At 40.1% G+C, this 18847-nt stretch overlaps 1 protein-coding gene across 2 annotated transcripts in view; it reads left to right on the top strand.

The window, feature by feature from the left end:
* tafa3a (TAFA chemokine like family member 3a) overlaps positions 1 to 18847 on the top strand; it is a 207403-nt gene that overhangs the window by 165297 nt on the left and 23259 nt on the right. The window contains exons 3-4 of one of the 2 annotated variants that reach the window (XM_046343018.1): positions 12614 to 12763; positions 15743 to 15880. In XM_046343018.1, the coding sequence (XP_046198974.1) occupies positions 12614 to 12763; positions 15743 to 15879 (287 nt within the window). In that variant the 3' untranslated portion in view covers position 15880. The remainder of the gene's footprint in view (positions 1 to 12613; positions 12764 to 15742; positions 15881 to 18847) is intronic. The other variant, XM_046343019.1, reaches the window with a different exon arrangement.

Genomic DNA, 18847 nt, shown 5'->3' on the forward strand with positions numbered 1-18847 from the left:
GCTAGTGCAACTGATCATCACTTTACAGGATTAGATGAGTTAGAATACACTTTACTGTGTGTGATGTGAAGAAGCAGAATCTTTCAAAGGGAAATTATATTTATACAGTATAATCCTGTGGCTTGCCATTGGATTTGAATTGTTCACATACTGGTGCTTTAGTGCGCATGTACACTCTTAGAAAAAAAACTTAAAGTAGAACCATATAGGGTTCTTCGGTTTGTCCCCATAAGGGAGCCCTTATGCTGTTTAAAGCTGTTTAAAGGCACAGTCAACTTGGTGTATGTAATCTTTTTACGCACTGGAATTGTGATACAGTGAATTATAAGTGAAATAATCTGTCTGGAAACAATTGTTGGAAAAATGACTTGTGTCATGCACAAAGTAGATGTCCTAAACGACTTGCCAAAACTATAGTTTGTTAACAAGAAATGTGGTTGAAAAACAAGTTTTAATGACTCCAACCTAAGTGTATGTAAACTTCCGACTTCAACTGTAGTAGTCCTATCTGAATGGGTCTTCTTTGAGATCATACTGTATCTTAAATAGTGCACTAAAGACCTTTAACCTCATTTCAGTTAAGCCTTTGTAACTACAGAATCTATCGATTTAAATATCATATATTTCTAACAAGTATGAACTCAGAAGTTTGTCATGCAGCTGACCAAATTATGCAACATTTTACATAAGAGTTAACAGAGATTAATGACCAACTAAGAACAGCATGTTTCCTTGGATAGTTTCATTAAATGTAACTTGAGATGGATTTTCCATGATGACTATTATTTTATGATGCATGTGCATCAATTGTCTGCGCTATTATCACTGAGTATGACTGACAAGTTAATAGATACATTTATTTGATCTACAATGTTGTATGAACTGAAATTAAATTTTTCTGAGTGATGCTGTTTCCATGGTTCTTAGGTTCAATGCTGAATTTCCTTTATTTCTGTTGTGGCTTGACTTTCTCAACCTCAACCTCTGTCAGTGTTTTGTATACTGCGGAAAACAAATGCAGAGTCAATTTGGGGAACACAAGGTCTATCATTTCTGTGCTGAAAGACAAGTGACTGCCACACTGCAATGCTAATTTCCCCATGAACAAATATCATGAATAAACTCACAGGAGATGTGGTTATTTTTTCCATTCGTTTTTTGTTTGTTATTTGTCATCATGTTGGGTTGGCAAGTAGCCTAGTGGTTAGAGCGTTGGACCAGTAACCAAAAGGTTGCAGGATCAAATCCCTGAGCTGACAAGGTAAAAACCTATCATTCTGAACAAGGCAATTAACCCACTGTTCCCCGGTAGGCTGTCATTATAAATAAAAATGTGTTCTTAACTGACTTGCCTCATTATATTTTTTTTTAGCTAACTATTGATGAAAATTTGAGCAGGGAAATTGAAAGGAGAGCGTAATTTACATTTGATTCATTTAATGACACAAGCATACAGTATGCACTTATTTATAACATTAAATGTATATGGAAGTAAAGAGCATTTTCAAACTGCAGGTCCAATGTGTAGATTATTTTAAATGTTAAATCATTTTGCGTGTTCACAAATACTTGTCAGTTTAGTTCAATGATAAAATACCCTCAATGCTACTTGCCTCCCTTAGATTTATTTATCAGTGTTTCTCTCTTCTGTGAATCATAGCTCCACATAAGTTTTGGATACATGTTGGCACTTATCAATCAGGGATCAATGAATATGATTGCAGAGAGGAGCACTGTGCTAAAAGTGCTATCAATTGCCTGGAGGTCCGGACCTCATGCCAGTCCTCGTTAGTGTTGCCTGCAACCCTGCTCCTCTATCCTTCCTGCTGATGTGGGTGTTGGGTGATATTAACTGATGACAATCCTAAGTGCTTTAAGTTAAACGTATTGATCACAAGTGTGGGGAGCCATTTGCCCAGTTGTCTGGATGAGCACAGAAGGACAACACTGCAGGAGAAGTAGAGGCAGCTTCTATCTAGCTGGCACATTGAGCATTATCCCATACCATTAGTATTGTTGCACTATGCATCCTCTCCATTGATCTCAAAGAGATCCTAAAGAGCCTGATGGTATATAATGGGCATCCAGCCCATCATATTTCCCATATTTCCCACCCTTTGCTTTGACCTTCTCCCAAGGGCCATTGGCTGAGGGTATACGATCAGTATCAGCAGTCAACCTGCTTATGGCCTGTGCATTGTTGTGCATAGTTACCAGCCAAGGCTTGCCTCACCCCTCACCTAACCCCTGTAATACATCCCATAACCACCCTCACCTCCCCCCTCCCTGCTGCCCACATGGCCTGGTGTGAGGTTTGACTCCCGAATCAGTGACCTTGGCCAGAGAAGGCTGGAGAGGCCGAACGATTCGGCTAGCGGACATGGCTGCTCAGTTGGAGGTTTGAGGGGTGAAGCGGAGTCGTTTCTCTGAGGTAAAATGCTGACTGCACTTTCTAGTGAACAAGTTGATCAAATGAATACATGCAGCTATTATTATTATGTTATTTCACAGTTTGAATCTCTTGGGTGTTTTCAAATTCTCCTCTTGATCACATACCAGATCATTTCCTTCAACTCGGACATTCAGTTGTTCTGTTTATCTTCCAATAATGAGTGTCACCGAGCTCTACTAGACCGTTATTGATTGCCTATCAGTCACATGCAGCTAACTCTCCTTCTTCAAGAAACTTTGAGTATTCAATTTGAGCAATTGATACTTTGGAAATTAACTTTGACCCAGGGGTGTGCCTATGGCTTAAACATAATCACATCACAGGCGAAGATCCTCACCTGTGTTTGCATCAGTAGTTAGTGTTGGCTGGAAAGCACTCAATCGCCAATTGTTGACTGGACTTTTGTTGGAATGTGAATGACCCCTTATTGATTGGAAACAAAATGTTTTTAATGTTGTAGATGAGATTTTTGGATCGCTCACTAATGTCAAGATGGAGGCCCGTTTTCAATCTATTTTCAACTCAGGTCCTAAATTGAAAATCTTTACGGACATAATTAAGGCTGATCTGAAAAGAACAATGAAACTTTTCATCATTTACTCCCTCTCTAGCCCTGACAATGATGTTCAAATAACTAAATACTTTCACATAAGACTACCAAGAAGAAAGGTAATGCATATTAAATAGACACAAATAGATTTTGTATTTAATCTAAAAAGACAAATGTGTACATAAATTCTATATTCACCTGTGGTAAATGTGTACATACATTAAAGGGTGTATTCACCTGTGGTAAATGATTATTCTAAATATATAAAAAGGCGAATTAAATAGCATAAATAGCATAATACGTGCCATACACATGTCTTTAAATCTGGAGTCAAACATAATTTTGTTGTCTTTCTTATGGCCTGTGCCATAACAAAGTATTTAAGAAAATTCTCACTGGAGAATAAAATGGATGAGCTCCGTTCGAGACTATTCTATCAACGGGACATTAAAAACTGTATTATAAACCAGGTAGTTTGGATACAGGATGCTGATTGGCTAAAACAGCATTTAGCCTTGTGTATGTTAGACCGTATACCATGACTATGATGTTTAGCCTTTCCACCTTGATATCTTTGTGCCTTTTTACCTCGATAAAATGGCTACATCAACAATAGTTTGTCATGCCGATGTAGGAAAGAAGCGTTTAGATTAACTTGAGAGAAAGCGAAACAAAAAGAACATTGTGAAATAAACAAAGTGGGCACCGACCTGCTTCACTGACTTGTGTGAAAAAAATAGGGATACATTGTGAGTTTGGGAACACAACACATACAGAGCTGAAAGACATTCTACGGGACTTTTCAGTGAGAAACATGAATGGTGAAGAATATAGGATTAAGCAGCTACGCTGGACTCAGAGCTAGTTGGAACCGACATATCAACGACATATCAACGACCCCTCAAGTACACAAAAAAGCAGATTGTCATGAACATGCATGCAACAATTTTGACAAAGATCTGCGAAATAGCTGGCATGTCGCAGATTTACACTTATCACTGCCTCTGAACCACCATGATCCAGAAACTCTCAGATGCCGGACTAGAGGCACAATAAATAATATCTGTCAGTGGACACAGATTAGAAACGTCTCTTCAAAGTTACTGCAGGCCAAATCTGGAAGCGAGGAAGCGGTGCTGCAATATTCTCTCTGACAACACTGATTAACACCTCCCTCTGCAAGAAGATTCTGGATTTGCTGATGGGCTGCAAAATTTGACATGGGACCTCAGATCCTCCAAAGGTTATACAGCTGCACCATGGAAAGCATCCTGACTGGTTGCATCACCACTTGGTATGGCAACTAAAAGGCACTACATTGTGTAGTGCGTACAGCCCAGTGCATCACTGGGACCGAGCTTCCAGAACCTCTATACCAGGCGGTGTCAGAGGAAGGCCCTAAAAATTGTCAATGACTCCAGCCTCCCAAGTTATAGACTGTTCTCTCTTCTACCACATGGCAAGTTGTACCAGAGTGCCAAATCTGGGACCAAAATACTCCTTAACAGATTCTACCCCAAGCCAAAAGACTGCTGAATAGTTAATCAAATGGCTGCCTGGACTATTTCATTTGAATTGTTTTATTATAATTTTTTGCCCTGACTCTCTTGCACAGTCTTGATTAACTCTACACTGACACTCCATCACACACAAAACACACATGCATATTGATACCACACACACACACACACACACACACACACACACACACACACACACACACACACACACACACACACACACACACACACACACACACACACACACACACACACACACACACACACACACACACACACACACACACACACACACACACACACACACACACACACACACACACTTCTGCTACTCTCTGTTTATTATCTATGCCCAGTCATTTTACCGTTACGTGAGTCACAACCAAAATGAAATGGGTGGGGTTTTAGGTGGGGTTCTGAAAAGACACTCATGGGGTCTCATGTGTCCACTGAAAGTTGACTAGCAACAACTACTGGAACCTAAAAAACACCCACCGTGAGTGCCCACGAAATTTGCCCAAGAATAGGCAAACAAAACATAAACCCACACCAAACTTAAAGACAGGAAGCCAACCAAAAAGGTGGAGCAAAACGAAATCAGGGAACTCAGATAAAGGCTTGTTTGTCAAGAAAACAAAATCAGGAGCACCAACTAAAAGTGTTGACCTTCCGCATCTATCAACACAACTGGAGCACCTGGGCCAGCACAGATGACACAGCTTCCCACAAATGAAATGGTAACCAGCACAGGTGTAACACAAGTGGACTAACGTGGAGACACCAATCGGTGCACCCTAGGTACTAACGAGCTTTATGTGCTAAAGTCCAACCAAAGCCTTTAACAAACCCTACCTACATGTAAATATTACCTTAATTACCTCGACTAACCCGTACCCCTGCACATCGAATCGGTACCAGTACCCCTTTTATATTGCCTCTTTATTGTTATTTTACAGTGTTAATACTTTTCCTTTAGTTTATTTAGCACATGTTTTGTACTTTCTCTTTTCAAAGGTTATTGGTTAAAGACTCGTAAGTAAGCATATCACGGTAAGATCTAGCCTTGTTGTATTTGGCGTATGTGACAAATAAAATGTTATTAGATGTTCACTCCACGATTCCTTTCATCAAAGGACCCATTTGAAAACACACCATCAACAACGTATTTCTGCTGACGTTGCTGTGTCATTGTTGCATTCCTAGTTCACTCATCTCCACGGTCTCCATTTTATACTTGGAATTAATAATTCAGCGCCAATCTATATGGGTTACTTTAATATGAGGTTATCTCTTACTTCATGAAGCAATTACTATATTGTCCGTGTTCTCACCATGGAAGATGTGGCCCTCTCAGCTCGTAAAGAAGGATTTTTCTCATGCATAATACATCAGGTGCAAGAAAGAAAAGGCCCCCTACATGGAGCACAATTTAACCATGACTGTACGTCAGAGATGTATCTGTGCATGAGCTGCAGGTCAGCTCTATAGATGTCCCTGCTTGGTAGGTTCAAATACACTTCCTCCTCCCCACTCTTCTCTGGCTTCTCCAAAGGCCTTTTAAGGTCAGGGAAAGTATTCCCAATCAAGCTACCCATTTCTATAAGATTAGGCTCTGTAGGGTACAGAAAGTGCCTTCAGAAAGTATTCATACCCCTTGACTTATTCCAAATTTTGTTGTGTTACAGTCTGGATTCAAATTCGATTACATTTTTTTACACACAATAACCCATAATGACAAAGTGTAATCATGTTTTTAGATTTAAAAAACAACAACAATTTATTTAAATGAAATATAAAAATATCCAATCTACATACAGTACCAGTCAAAAGTTTGGACATACCTACTCATTCCAGGGTTTTTTATTATTTTAATTATTTTCTACATTGTAGAATAATAGTGAAGATATCAAAACTATGAAATAACACATATGGAATCATGTAGTAACCAAAAAAGTGTTAAACAAATCAACAGATTTTCCAACATTCTTGACGGAGTTCCCACATATGCTGAGCACTTGTTGGCTGCTTTTCCTTCACTCTGCGGTCCAACTCATCCCAAACCATCTCAATTGAGTTAAGTTCGGGTGATTGTGGAGGCCAGGTCATCTGATGCAGCACTCCATCATTCTCCTTCTTGGTCAAATAACCCTTACACAGCTCCGTGTTGTGTTGGGCCATTGTCCAGTTGAAAAACAAATGATAGTCCCACTAAGCGCAAACCATGGCGTATCGCTGCAGAATTCTGTGGTAGCCATGCTGGTTAAGTGTGCCTTGAATTCTGAATAAATCACTGACAGCGTCACCAGCAAACCACCCCTACACTTTCACACCTCCTCCTCCATGCTACACGTTGGGAGGCACACATGCAGAGATCATCCGTTCACCTACTCTGCTTCTCACAAAGTCACGGTAGTTGGAACCAAAAATCTCACAGTTGTACTCATCAGACCAAAGGACAGATTTGGAACCCTGACCTGTTCACCGGACGTGCTATGAAAAGCCAACTGACATTTACTCCTTTTGCAGCCTCGGCAACTACTGGGATTATTATTATTTGACCATGTTGGTAATTTATGAACATTTGAACATGTTGGCCATGTTCTGTTATAATCTCCACCCGGCACAGCCAGAAGAGGACTGGCCACCCCTCATAGCCTGGTTCCTCTCTAGGTTTCTTCCTCGGTTTTGGCCTTTGTATGGAGTTTTTCCTAGCCACCGTGCTTCTACACCTGCATTGCTTGTTGTTTGGGATTTTAGGCTGGGTAACTAAATTTGATTTGATTTGATGATTTCCACCGGTCTAATGTCCATTGCTCGTGTTTCTTGGCCCAAGCAATTGTCTCTTACTTGAACTCTGCGAAGCTTTTATTTGGGCTGCAATTTCTGAGGCTGGTAAGTCTCATGAACTTATCCTTGCCAGCAGAGGTAACTCTGTGTCTTCCTTTCCTCTGGCAGTCGTCATGAGAGCCCGTTTCATCATTGCGCTTGATGGTTTTGTGACTGCACTTGAAGAAACTTTCAAAGTTGAAATTATCCGGATTGATTGACCTTCATGTTTTAAAATAATGATCGACATTCTCATCGCGCACCAGCGACTCCTGTGGTGGGCCGGGCGCAGTGCGCGCTAACCAAGGTTGCCAGGGGCACGGTGTTTCCTCCGACACATTGGTGCGGCTGGCATCCGGGTTGGATGGCGCTGTGTTAAGAAGTAGTGCGGCTTGGTTGGGTTGTGTATCGGAGGACGCATGACTTTCAACCTTCAATCTCCCCCGAGCCCGTATGGGAGTTGTAGCGATGAGACAAGATAGTAGCTACTGAAACAATTGGATACCACAAAATTGGGGAGAAAAAGGGGTACAATTCGACCAATTAACTTTTAACAAAGCACACCTTTTAATTGAAATGCATTCCAGGTGACTACCTCATGAAGCTGGTTTAGAGAATGCAAAGGGTGGCTACAAGGCAAAGGTTGACTGCTTTGAAGAATCTCTTTGAATCATTTTTTATTTCTTTAACACTTGTTTGGCTACAACATGTTTCCATTGGTGTTATTTCATATTTTTGATGTCTTAACTGTTATTCTAAAATGTAGTTCTACCAAATAGTAAAAATAAAGAACAACCCTTGAATGAGTAGGTGTGTTCCACCATTTCAACGGGTACTGTAAGTATTCACACCCCTAAGTCAATACTTTGCAGAAGCACCATTGGCAGAGATTACAGCTGTGAGTCTTTCTGAGTAAGACTCTAAGAGCTTTCCATACCTGGATTGTACAATGTTTTCCCATTATTCTTTTCAAAATTCTTTAAGCTCTGTCAAATTAGTTGTTGATCAATGCTAGACAACCATTTTCAGGTCTTGCCATAGATTTCCAAGTAGATTTAAGTCAAAGTGGCCACTCTTGAACATTCACTGTCTTCTTGGTAAGAAAATCCAGTGTAGATTTGGCCTTGTGTTTTAGGTTATTGTCCTGCTGGAAGGTGAATTAATCTCCCAGTGTCTGGTGAAAAGTAGGTTGAATCAGGTTTTCTTTTAGGATTTTGTCTCTGCTTAGCTCCATTTAATATATTTTTATATCCTGAAGAACCGCCCAGTCCTTAAAGATTACAAGCATACCCATATCATGATGCAGCCACCACTGTGCTTGAAAATATGGAGAGCGGTACTCAGTAATATGTTGTGTTGGATTTGCCCCAAACATAACACTTTGTATTCAGGACAATAGGTGAATTGCTTTGACACATTTTTTTCTAGCATTACTTTAGTGCCTTGTTGCAAACAGGATGCATGTTTTGATATTTTTTTATTCTGTACAGGCTTCCTTCTTTTCACTCTGTCAATTAGGGTAATATTGTGAAGTAACTACAATGTCGTTCATCCATCCTCAGGTTTCTCCTATCACAGCCATTAAACTATTTTGTAGTCCCCATTTGCGTCATGGAAAAATCTCTGAGCGGTTTCTTTCCTTTCCGGCAACTGAGTTAGGAAGGACGCCTGTATCTTTGTAATGACGGTGTGTAATCAAATAAATCAAATCAAATTTTATTGTCACATACACATGGTTAGCAGATGTTAATGTGTGTAGCGAAATGCTTGTGCTTCTAGTTCCGACCATGCACTAATATCTAACAAGTAATCTAACAATTTCACAATAACTACCTTATACACACAACTGGAAAGGAATGAATAAGAATGTGTACATATAAATATATGGATGAGCGATGGCCGTGTGGCATAGGCAAGATGCAGTAGATGGCATAGAGAACAGTATATACATATGAGATGAGTAATGTAGGGTAGGTAAACATGATATAAAGTGGCATTGTTTAAAGTGACTAGTGATACATTTATTACATCCAATTTTTTATTATTAAAGTGGCTAGAGATTTGAGTCAGTATGTTGGCAGCAGCCACTCTATGGTTGTTTAACAGTCTGATGGCATTGAGATAGAAGCTGTTTTTCAGTCTCTCGGTCCCAGCTTTGATGCACCTGTACTGACCTCGCCTTCTGGATGATAGTGGGGGGAACAGGCAGTGGCTCGGGTGGTTGTTGTCCTTGATGATCTTTTTGGCCTTCCTGTGACATCGGGTGGTGTCGGTGTCCTGGAGAGCAGGTAGTTTGCCACTGGTGATGTGTTGTGCAGACCTCACTACCCTCTGGAGAGTCTTATGGTTGTTGGCAGAGCAGTTGCCGTACCAGGTGGTGATATAGCTCGACAGAATGCTCTCAATTGTGCATCTGTAAAAGTTCCTGAAGAGTCACTGTTACGCCTTCTTCACCACACTGTCTGTATGGGTGGACCATTTCAGTTTGTCTGTGATGTGTACATCGAGGAACTTAAAACTTCCCACTTTCTCTACTACTGTCCTGTCAATGTGGATAGGGGGTGCTCCCTCTGCTGTTTCCTGAAATCCACGATCATCTGTTTTGTTGACGTTGAGTGTGAGGTTATGTTCCTGATACCACACTCCGAGGGCCCTCACCTCCTACCTGTAGGCCATCTTGTCGTTGTTGGTAATAAAACCTACCGCTGTAGTGTCATCTGCAAACTTGATGATTGAGTTGGAGGTGTGCATGGCCATGCAGTCATGGGTGACTACAGCCTTGCGAGGGTTAACATGTTTAAATGTTGTACTCACATTGGCAGCGGTGAAAGAGAGCCCACAGGTTTGGTTGCGGGCCATGTCAGTGGCACAGTATTGTCCTCAAAGCAAGCAAAGAAGTTGTTTAATTTGTCTGGGAGCAAGACGTCTGTGTCCCGACGGTGGTGGTTTCTTTTTGTAATTCGTGATTGACTGTAGACCCTGCCACATACGTCTCATGTCTGAGCCATTGTATTGTGACTCAACTTTGTCTCTATAACTAACGCTTAGCTTTTTTTGATTGCCTTGCGGAGGGAATAGCTCCACAGTTTGTATTCAGTCATGTTTCCGGTTGCCTTGCCATGATTAAAAGCAGTGGTTCTTGCTTTCAGTTTTGCGCGAATGCTGCCATCAATCCACGGTTTCTGGTTGGGGAAGATTTTAATAGTCACTGTGGGTATAACATCATCGATGCACTTGCTAATTAACTCGCTCACCGAATCGAATTGATGAATCATATTCATCAATGTTGTTGTCTGAGGCTATCCGGAACATACCCCAGTCCACGTGATCGAAGCAATCTTGAAGCGTGGAATCTGATTGGTCAGACCAACGTTGAACAGACCTGAGCACGGGCGTTTCCTGTTTTAGTTTCTGTCTTGTGGCTGGGAGCAACAAAATGGAGATGTGGTCAGATTTGCTGAAAGAAGGGCGAGGAAGGGCTTTGTATGCTATGCGGACGTTAGAGTTGCAATGATCTAGAATGTCGCCAGCCCGGTTAGCGCATTCGATATGCTGATAAAATTGACATAGTTTACATAGAGTCCAATGAAGTTCTTTCAGGGCGGTCGAGGTGTCTGCTTGGGGGGATTTACACTGCTGTGATTATAATCTAATTAAGATTTCCTGGGGTAACAATGTGATAAATTGTACATAAATAAACAAAATACTGCATAGTTCGTAAGAACGCGAGGCGACCATCTCTGTCGGCGCAATAGTATTATTTGGATGGTGTAATGATACACCATCCAAATTATAACTAATATCTTCACCATGCACAAAGGGATATATCCACTGTCTGCTTTTTTACCCATCGACAAATAGGTGCCCTTCTTTGTGAGGCATTGGAAATCCTTCTTGGTCGATGTTGAATCTATGTTTGAAATTCACTGTTCGACTGAAGGAATTTACATATAATTGTATGTGTGGAGTACAGAGATGGGGTAGTCATTCAACAATCATGTCAAACACTATTATTGCACACAGAGCTATTCCATGCAACTTATTATCTGACTTGTTAAGCACATTTTTACTCCTGAACCTATTTAGGCTTGACATAACAAAGGGGTTGAATACTTATTGACTCAAGACATTTCAGCTTTTCATTCTTTATTAATTTGTAAAAAAAAAACATAATTCCATTTTGACTTTATGGGGTACTGTGTGTATGCCAGTTATAAAAATCTAAATGTTATGAATGTTAAATTCAGGCTATAACACAACAAAATGTGGTAAAAGTAAAGGGGTGTGAATACCTTTTGAAGGCACTGTACATATAAAGATTGTATATTTTATGTTTTGTTTACACAGCCACCATAAGAACCCAAATCAGATTTTCTTTCTACGGTATATCCAGTTTTACATGTGACCCATCAGATTTGCGCATTCACACTGATGTAGCCTCTGAAGTAGCACACAGATGGAATGCTTATTGCCTGTCACTATTCCTTTAAAATTATGGGGTGGTTTTCATGGCAACGGCAGGTCATGTTCTACAATAAAAACTGATATTCACATCTAAACAGAGGTTGCATAAAGAGGATCAAGTTTGTATCAGGATTCAGATCTACTTTGGCTGCGCTTCACCAGGCAGTCAAATTCATATGTTTATTTCACTAATTGGTATTTTGTACAATCAGATCTTGCCGAAAAAAAATATCAGAATTGGGCTGCCTGTGTAAACGCAGCCATTTGGAGGCAGTATAAATCTAAAGTCAAAAGATCAGATTCCATGTGTTTCTTTGCTGTTTACACATTAGTGAAAAGATCAGATTGGTATCAGAAATGCTAATAATTAGCAAAATATCTGAAATGGGCTGCCTGTGTAAACGCAGCCATACACTCTGTGTAGGGTTCAAATATGGACTTCAAAGCCAGTTCCACTGCTTTAAAAAAATGATTCCCCTCTTATCAGGGACTGATTTAGAATTGGATACCAGGTGGGTGCAATTAATTATCAAGTAGAACAGAAAACCAGCAGTTTCTGGAACTCGTACGATTTGAATACCCCTGCCCTATTTAGTGCTCTATAGTGCCCTAATCTGACCAGAGCCCTATGTGACTCTTGTCAAACATGGATCAAACATGCATAGTGCATTAAGGAGAATAGGGTAATTTGAGATATGTCCTTACAGACACAGCTTTAGCCTACGTGGTCTGCTGTCTGCAGGAGCTGGGTGGATGTACATGGAGCCATGAACATAGAGCCATCTCTGTTTGTGTTTGCAGTGCATGTCAAAGCAGGGACCTGTGAAGTGATTGCTGCCCACCGCTGCTGCAACAAGAACAAGATTGAGGAGAGATCCCAGACGGTCAAATGTTCCTGCTTCCCCGGACAGGTTGCCGGGACAACAAGAGCGGCTCCATCTTGTGTGGACGGTACGGTCATTCTTTATTTATATATATACAGTTGAAGTCGGAAGTTTACATATACCTTAGCCAAATACATTTAAACTCAGTTTTTCACAATTCCTGACATTTAATCCTCGTAAACAAATCCCTGTCTTAGGTCAGTTAGGATCACAACTTTATTTTAAGAATGTGAAATGTCAGAATAATTGTAGTGTAGTCATTTCAGCTTTTATTTCTTTTGTCACATTCACAGTGGGTCAGAAGTTTACATACACTCAATTAGGATTTGGTAGCATTGCCTTTAAATTGTTTAACTTGGGTCAAACGTTTCGGGTAGCCTTCCACAAGCTTCCCACAATAAGTTGGGTGAATTTTGGCCCATTCCTCCTGACAGAACAGGTGTAACTGAGTCAGGTTTGTAGGCTTCCTTGCTCACACACACACACTTTCAGTTCTGCCCACACATATTCTATGGGATTGAAGTCAGGGCTTTGTGATGGCCACTCAATACCTTGACTTTGTTGTCCTTAAGCCATTTTGCCACAACTTTGTAAGTAATAATAATAATAATAATAATAATAATAATATATGCCATTTAGCAGACGCTTTTATCCAAAGCGACTTACAGTCATGTGTGCATACATTTAAGTATGCTTGGGGTCATTGTCTATTTGGAAGACCCATTTGCGACCAAGCTTTAACTTCCTGACTGATGTCTTGAGATGTTGCTTCAATATATCCACATAATTTTCCGTCCTCATGATGCCATCTATTTGTGAAGTGCATCAGTCCCTCCTGCAGCAAAGCACCCCCACAACAGGATGCTGCCATGAAGCACCCCATGCTTCGCGGTTGGGATGGTGTTCTTCGGCTTGCAAGCTTTTTCCTCCAAACATAACGATGGTCATTATGGCCAAACAGTTATATTTTTGTTTCATCAGACCAGAGGACAATTCTCCAAACAGTACGATCCTTGTCCTCATTTGCAGTTGCAATCCATAGCCTAGCTTTTTAATGGCGTTTTTGGAGCAGTGGCTTCCTCCTTGCTGAGCAGGCTTTCAGGCTATGTCGATATAGGAATCGTTTTACTGTGGATATATATACTTTTGTACCTGTTTCCAGCATCTTCACAAGGTCCTTTGCTGTTGTATTGGGATTGATTTGCACTCTCTAGGAGACAGAACGCGTCTCCTTCCTGAGCAGGATGACGGCTGCATGGTCCCATGGTGTTTATACTTGCGTACTATTGTTTATACAAATGAACGTGGTACCTTCAGGCATTTGGAAATTGCTCCCAAGGATGAACCAGACTTGTGGAGGTCTACATTTTTTCTCTGGGGTCTTAGCTGATTTCTTTTGATTTTTCCATGATGTCAAGCAAAGAGGCACTGAGTTTGAAGGTATGCCTTGAAATACATCCACAGGTACACCTCCAATTGACTCAAATCATGTCAATTAGCCTATCAGAAGCTTCTAAAGCCATGACATCATTTTCTGGAATTTTTAAAGTTTAAAGGCACAGTTAACTTAGTGAAATAATCTTTCAGTAAACATTTGTTGGAAAATTTACTTGTGTCATGCACAAAGTAGATGTCCTAACCGACTTGCCAAAACTATAGTTTTTTTAACTAGAAATTTGTGGAGGGGTTGCGAAGAAAGTTTTAATGACTCCAACCTAAGTGTATGTAAACTTCCGACTTCAACTGTATATATTTTTATTGGCAGGACAGTATTAGCAACACAGGAATTGGCAGTACACTGTTCCAAAATCGGTCTTGTATCACACATGTATCACTCAGAATTTGTGCGGTTTCAAATGATTATCAATCATCAACAATTCAAAATTTGACTTGGGTAAGATATTTTCTTCTACTATTATGTTTAGTCACTAATACATTTTCCTGCATCTACCGATCAATCTAAACAAAATGCTGGAAAATCAAAAAAAAAAAGTTTAAAAACATCCCAATTTAGGTAAATATTGGACAGGGTTATTTTCCAAAGTTGGCAAATTTAGCAATTTGTTATAATATTTACAGAATTGTGTAATATAATGTTATAATAAAATATTAAAGGGAAATTGATATTTGCAGTGTAAAAAATTAACAGGATGAACATTAATAAAATTTACTCTCACGGGTGTAAAAACAACTCTGGAAGCATCACATTAAATATGCCAGGCTTTGGATTACCCAAACATGCGTTATTTTAATCATCCGTTGGGTTTGTATTCACTTTCATTCTGCGTTGACCCAGCAGATGGGTATCTTGTTTATAATAGGTTATTTTCAGGAGGCTTGGCCTATTGGAGTTGTGGCTTTCAGGGAGGTATTTTTGGCAACCAGTGAGAGTAAATGTCATTCCTGTTCATCATGTTATATTTGTACACTGAACTTACGTTTCAGGCTGTCTGCTGTCTGTCTATCACTGGAAACAATAAAGCCTGGCGTGCTGATGCGCTTGCTCATTGAAGTATAGTGGGCCAGGTCATTTAATATCATGTCAACAGAGGCCCCTGCGACAGGTGAATCGATCCCTATCCTCTGTACTGTAATGGCTCTGACAGTAGCTTCCTCCCACCTTGACACCACTGACTGAAGCTTTAGAAATGTCAAGGGAAACCCTAGCCTCTGCCAACCTCCTCAGAGGCAGCTGTAGACCTTGGAGGCCTGTTCTGCTCCCACTGTGCCAGTCTGTGTTTTGCCCTCCTGCCACTTTATTCATCAGCTTAACATTGACCCACACCCTGTAATTCACTCTTGGAAACACACAGCTCAGCCAGTCAGTCAGGAAGCCAGGCAGTCAGCTCGCACTCATGGAGGATCTCTCTTTACTCTACTGTCAGTCATGGATCAAAAGGCTTCACTCTCACTGACATGTTTGTAGAAACAGATGTCTTGTTGTGGGTTCAGTTGTTACAGTATTCTAGTAGAGGAAGTGTCTTTTCACTGCCTTGTGATGTGCACATATTAACTGGTTGCATTCCTCTCTCTTTGCCTCTTGCAGCATCCATAGTTGCACAGAAGTGGTGGTGCCAGATGCATCCATGTATGGATGGGGAGGAGTGTAAAGTGTTGCCTGACCTGAAAGGCTGGAGCTGCAGTACAGGAAACAAAGTAAAGACGACGAAGGTGGGTGCATAATGTAAGAAAATGCATCACATGCGCCGTTATAACACATACATTTATTTTATTTTATACATTTGCAAAAATGTCTAAAAACCTCTTTTCGATTTGTCATTATGGGGTTTTGTGTGTAGATTGATGAGGGATTTAAAAATATATATATTTTAGAATAAGGCTGTAACATAACAAAATGTGGAAAAAGTCAAGGGGTCTGAATACTTTCCGAAGGCACTGTATGTACTCATAAGTGTACACGTGTACACATGTGCACTTACACACACACGCACACAGGGCACATGTGCTCACAAACACACACACATAAACACACTAGGGATGTGACACACTTTTTGTTAACGTTTAAACTGCCCCCAAAAAATGTTTTTCAGTTGAAATGATATGAAAAATGCAAAAAATTCCACTTGAATTCACAATGCAGAATATGGTCCTGTTGCGAATGACCGCTAGGGGGCAATGCAGTTCTATCTACCGTAGTCATATAATGAACAAGAATATAAACGCAACATGCAAATATTTCAAATATTTTACTAAGTTACAGTTTATATTTGGAAATTAGTCAATTGAAATAAATGAAGAATCCCCTAATCTATGGATTTCACATGACAGGGGGAGGGGAGGCAAGGGGAGGGGAGGCCTTCAAGGGCATAGATTAGGGGCTAATTCCCACCCACTGGGGAGCCAGACCCAGGGTTTTAGCTGATAAGCCCTGGGCCTATGGGACAAGGCACACATGTGTACGGCTATCTGTGGTACCAGTCAGGAATTTGGACACACCTACTAATTGAGGGGTTTTCTTTGTTTTGACTATTTTCTGCATTGTGGAGTGGTGGTGAGGACATCAGAACTGTGGAATGGCGCATGGAGTCATGTAGTAAGAGAGGGTGTGTTAAACAGATCAACGGATTACTCGCTAGCTAACATTACGTGTAGGATCTGTGTAGTAATATTATTCGTATCTCAGAGCCATTTGCATTGCTAGTTACAGCCTAATGAAAGCAAGCTAGCTAACATCGAACCTAGTTGGTTATCTTTGTAACATTATGAGTTGAGAGTTTGGTTCATTGCTTAGCTAGCTAGCTAGCTAGCTACATGTCTAAACAGAAGATACCACTATGCAAGTAACCATTATACTGTAGGGTTTACTCCTTCTGTATCCTGTGCATGTTACAAATAAAGGTTGATTTGATATAGTGTGGGTTTATCAGAGATGGTAATTTGAAGAACAACATGGACCAAAGTCAAATTAGGATATAACGTTAGATCAATGAAAGTGTCCAAGTTAAAAAATATTCTATGGTAGAATGCCCTGCTTTTATTTCGTCACACTCATAGCCATTAGCTATGTTCTCTTATTAGCTCTCCCTTATCTTGTAGTTAATGTTAGCTAGCTAGCTAACAACCTATAAACAAACCTAAACATTACTAAGAAAGTTGATTTTATTTGCCTGGTTTGCTAGATTGAACTATACAAACTTTATTTTTAAACAGATGGGTTTATGGTGTTAAAATACACCAGTTATGCTTTTTTGGACCACCAGTCTGTGTTACTCAACTGTAAGACTCTCATTTTATCCAATGTAAGAAACACAATTTCAAATTTTGCTACATAATACCGAATCATGCCGGTTGGTCACATTTTAGAGTGGCCTTTTATTGTCCCCAGCACAAGGTGCACCTGTGTAATGTACATGCTGTTTAATCAGCTTCTTGATATCCCACAGCTGTCAGGTGGATGGATTATTTTGGCAAAGGAGAAGTGCTCAGTAAGAGGGGTGTAAACAAATTTGTACACCACATTTGAGAGAAATACGCTTTTTGAGTATATGGAAATGGTCTGGGATTTTTTTATTTCAGCACATGAAACATGCGACCAACACTATACATGTTGCATTTACATTTTTTGTTCAAGGAAGATATGTCATTGGGGAACTGAAGCTGATATCCTCAACCATTGACAATGGCGGCATATCACCTGCAATCATTTCTGTAATCAGCACTGTGATTACTTTCACTCCGTCCTTTATCACACTTCTTGCGTATGAAGCTGTCTAATGCGCTGCTGCCAGAAACTGTTTGAGTCTCATGGTGCATCCCTTGTAGATGGTTAAGCATTGCACCTGTACTACCATTACTGTACCTAAATTCCACCTGGCAAAGTTTACATTTCATCTCTTTCTCATTTAACCTTTCAAAGTATTGCCCAAAAGGACTTCAAATCAAGTCAAAGTGTATTTGTCACATGCGCCGAATACAACAGGTGTAGTAAACCTTACCTACAGGCTCTAACCAATATGCAAAAAAGGTGTTAGGTGAACAATAGGTAAGTAAATAAATAAAACAACAGTAAAAAGACAGGCTATATACAGTAGCGAGGCTATAAAAGTAGCGAGGCTACATACAGACACCGTTTAGTCAGGCTGATTGAGGTAGTATGTACATGTAGATATGGTTAAAGTGACTATGCAAATATGATGAACAGAGAGTAGCAGTAGCGTAAAAGAGTGGGTGGTGGGTGGCGGGACACAATGCAGATAGCCCGGATAGCCAATGCAGATAGCACTTCGCTACCATCGCTTGCCTTCCCTTGCCGTTTTTCCAACTGTGAATGACAATGACGTGTGGAGTGCTTTATATCCATAGCAAATAATTTGACAGATGCATACTATCCTATTAACTTTACATCATTGTTGCATCATTTTTGGCAATCTGTGAGAGTAAATGTAATTTATGTTTATACACTACACATTCTAATGTCCCTTCAATATTCTTGCACATGACATATTTTAATATACAATTAATAACATTATTATTTAGGTATCATAACAAAATGCTAACTATCCCAACATTAGGATACACATAGGCACTTGAGAAAATCACCTAGAGTAAACATCATTAAACTACAGTTTCAGTGAACAATCAAAATATGTGTTGACAATAAAACAGAACAGATTAAAGGGAAATAAATGTA

This window comes from Oncorhynchus gorbuscha, linkage group LG03, assembly GCF_021184085.1.
Source record: "Oncorhynchus gorbuscha isolate QuinsamMale2020 ecotype Even-year linkage group LG03, OgorEven_v1.0, whole genome shotgun sequence".
Classification (NCBI taxonomy): domain Eukaryota; kingdom Metazoa; phylum Chordata; class Actinopteri; order Salmoniformes; family Salmonidae; genus Oncorhynchus; species Oncorhynchus gorbuscha.